This window comes from Coturnix japonica, chromosome 17 (assembly GCF_054131305.1).
Source record: "Coturnix japonica strain WE chromosome 17, WE-NBRP24, whole genome shotgun sequence".
Classification (NCBI taxonomy): Eukaryota; Metazoa; Chordata; class Aves; order Galliformes; family Phasianidae; genus Coturnix; species Coturnix japonica.
In genome coordinates this window covers 3510748-3514261 of record NC_140679.1, presented here as the reverse complement: position 1 = coordinate 3514261, position 3514 = coordinate 3510748, and the positions used below count along the sequence as shown (strand labels likewise).

The window sequence follows — 3514 nt, the reverse complement described above, 5'->3', positions numbered from 1 at the left end:
TTCCTTATGTGATCAAGCATGTCTTTGAGGCGGATCTGTTCTTCACCATCTTCATCACAGTTACACATTTGAATCAAATAATTGGTGTTCCTGTCACGAAGAAAACCTCTTTGTCTTCTGCTGCACTTCTGTGCTTTCACCAGAAGCAAAGGGAGAGGCCACCTCCTAGATCCAAATTTTAAGAAACCAACACCCAATAGGTGTCATCTGAAGTAAAATAGCAGAGAAATTAAGATGACTCTTCTGCATCCAGCTTGGATCACTCCCTCACTCAGGCACACCACCATCAGATCAAGGAGATGCTGCCTTCAGCTTAGAGACTGTATGGGAAATCACAGCTTGAACCTCTGATTAATCAGCTGAGGCAAGTGTTGGGTCAGCTGCGGGAGCACAGGTGAGAGTAATCTAGCTGTGCTCCCAGAAGGGGTGGACCTCGACTCAACCTCCTCTGAGACCTCATTTAAAGGCTGACCACCACTGAGGCAGCATCTCTTGGAGATTGCTCCCCAGTTGAGACTGCCTCAGCTTTCTGGTCAAAACATCGACATTGGTGAGTTTTCCTTTGCTAACAACCTTTGACTATTTACCACCATCTTGGTTAACATCTTTTTATTAGCCACCCTTACAGAGACCATAAGGGTTTGGGCTTCCAAACTCTCAGCAAGCATTTGGATCAGCCAGCTTCCTGCTGGGGAGCCCCCTGCATCACTGCTGCCTATTCTGGTACCGGACCCGCAGATGCTTCAGAGCTCATTAGCATGGACTTCCTTCCTCCCCTCAGCAGCTGCTCCTGCACTCACCTTCATTCCTACTCAGATACCGGCCGCTTCCAGCACCAGCTGACCTGCAAGACACATAAAGGAAAGGTGGGAGTCATGCAAACGCACAAGCCCAAGGCTGCGTCACCACCACGTATGGCAGCCTTGGGAAGTCAGCTGCAACTACAGCCTTTGTCAGAATGGAAACAGGAGTCGTCAATTCAGTGTGACTTCTGAACTCATTGCCACCATCAGAAACAGGCACTGAAATCGCTCACTTCACTGCAGCTGGTTACCTCCAAATTCTTTTACTTTTAGGAAAATGCGGACACGGAATTGAAGGACACTAGAAAAGTGACATCTACTTCCCCGTAGGTGGTTAAACTTGGAAGCAGGACTTGAGCAAGAAAAGTTTCTCAGCTCAGAATCACAGAATTATCAAGGTTGGAAAAGACCTAGAAGATCATCTGGTCCAACCATTGCCAATACTTCCCGGATAAATCATATTCCATACAGCACATCCAAACGTTTCTTGAACACTCCCATTGTCGGTGACTCCACCACCTCCCTGGGCAGTTCATTCCAGTGCCTGACTACCCTTTCTGAGAAGTAATATTTCCTAATGTCCAGCCTGAATCTTCCCTGGCGCAGCTTAAAACCATTCCCTCTAGTTCTCTCACTGATTACTCGAGAGAAGAGGCCAACCCCCAGCTCACTACAACCTACCTTCAGGAAGTTATAGAGAGTTATAAGGTTTCCCCTGAGCCTTTTCTTCTCCATGCTGAACAATCCTAGTTCCCTCAGCAGCTCCTCGTAAGTTTTGTGCTCCAGACCACTCACTACCTTCGTAGCTGAAGACGTTCCAGAACCGCAAGGTTTTCTTGCATGGAGGGGCTCAAAACTGAATAGGTCAGACCTCCTTCTCTCCATCATTGCTGTCACGTGGAAGGCTGTCCTTGAAACTGCAGTGACTCATGCATCCTAACTGCACTCCATTGATGGAAGCACACCAGGCATCATCGCTACTTGCCGGTGGGTTCCTGTGCTGGCAAGGGATAGATTCACCTGAAAGAGTAGATACACAGCAGTTAGTGTAAACTTTCACTATCCAAGGAGGCAAAGGCTTGGTGCTGCCTGTCAAGCAGGCTTCAAGCAGCTTGCGAGACTCATTTGGGAAAGACAGGAGTCAACCAAAGATGTCAGACACGGGCTCGAATGCAGGAATACAGAAAGAGGTACAAGCCCACTGAAAGCATGAATTCTACCTGTGTTGCTGACAAGCAGCTTTTTGAAAGCTGGATTTTCACCCTTACCTGTCAGGACCACGACTTCTGCTTCCCTGGCACTGCTCTGCAGTTGGCATTTGGCCACAGGGGATGGTTTGCCCAGGAATAAGCAGGAACGCCAACTGCCAGCTGGTGATTCCTTCCTCTTTCTGGGAGAACATGGTCTGGAGAGACAAAACAGCATGTTGTCAGTCGTGGTGCAGGGTGAGTGACAAGCTGCACCGAGCCCTTGATGACAGTTGCCTGCTCCTGGCAATGCCTGGTTTCTGCTGAAACACAGCTTAGAAAAGCCCTCTGTTTCAAAGATTCATTCAGAGATGCTTCCATTCCTACAGCTTAGCCCCCAAAAGTCCTGCTGGCTACATTCCTCTCAACCATTTTGAGCAAGATGCAGAGCATGTGAGCAAAGGCTCAGCAGCAGGAAAGGACAGGAGCTGGCAGGCGTAACTGCTTTCTGAGGAACTGGGCAGCCATAAGGGAAGCTCAAAAGCATCTCTGACTCTTACGTTAACACCTCCTCGGCCTCAGCTCACTGCCATCTTTAATTTCTAGTGCCAGCAAGTCTGACCAACAGCTCTTCTTACAGGAGAAGTGCAATTGGTTTCAGGTGCGTGGCCCTGAAATCTGGAAAACCCCAGCGTTTCCAGGTACAGGCAGCACAGACCAAGATAGACACTAGCGTGGCTTTCTGCATCTTGTGACTGCCTGCCCAACCAGGAAGGAAATGCACCCTTGTGTGGCTCCTCTGAGCCAGTAGGGCAACTGTTTTTTAGTTGAGTGCTTGGAGATACAATGGACAAAAAATAAACCAATAGAAATCACCTGAACAATGATGATAGGGGCTGGAAAGGAATTCCTCTTTCTTTACCTTTCAGATGGAAAATCAATGATTGCGTCGAAGTTCCTCAGTACAGCTGCAGGCCCTTCCTCCACTTGTATATTGCTGCTCTGTGTTGCAACAGGAGAGCTGCTCTGGCCTCTCCTCTCAGCCTGTGCCTCCTGCACGGTGAGCAGCTTTGTGGATGGAGAGACCCACACAGACTTGGGCCCAGGCAGAGAACTGTGCCCTGCAAGGGAAAAACACAGGTGAGACGGCGGAGGAAGCAACAGCACAGCCATCCCAGTACTGCATATCTCTCAGAATTGCTCATCCGAGCCACTGGAAGTAGAGGAGCTCAAAATAACTGTGTGCTCAGTGGTATGCTCATGGCAAAGGACACAGCCACAATTAAGAGCAGCTCACTGTATCAAAAACAGGCAAACAAAAATCCTAGAAAAACTAGGGGGCTGGGATTCCAGAAAGCTTTGCTGCCACATTTCAATCAAGCTTCACCTGCTGGCAAAAAATCTTAACAGCAGTGATGGTTTTCTCCAAGTAAGGCTTGTGTTTGGACACACTAAGGATCCAGGAATGGGGCACCATATTCTAACCTAAGCCCAGAAGCCTGCTGTCTCCTCGACAGTAATAGA

The 3514-nt window shown here is 48.7% G+C and overlaps 1 protein-coding gene across 1 annotated transcript; it reads right to left on the bottom strand.

Moving 5' to 3' along the window:
- Positions 1-420: 420 nt before the first annotated feature.
- LOC146758056 (rho GTPase-activating protein 32-like) lies at positions 421-3163 on the bottom strand. The gene is made up of 4 exons (XM_085518657.1): positions 2913-3163; positions 2072-2208; positions 1485-1823; positions 421-844 (listed from the first exon to the last, which is right to left on the bottom strand). The coding sequence occupies exons 1-3, from the start codon at positions 3161-3163 to the stop codon at positions 1669-1671; spliced, it is 543 nt and encodes a 180-aa protein (XP_085374783.1). The 3' UTR covers positions 421-844; positions 1485-1668.
- Positions 3164-3514: the final 351 nt, after the last annotated feature.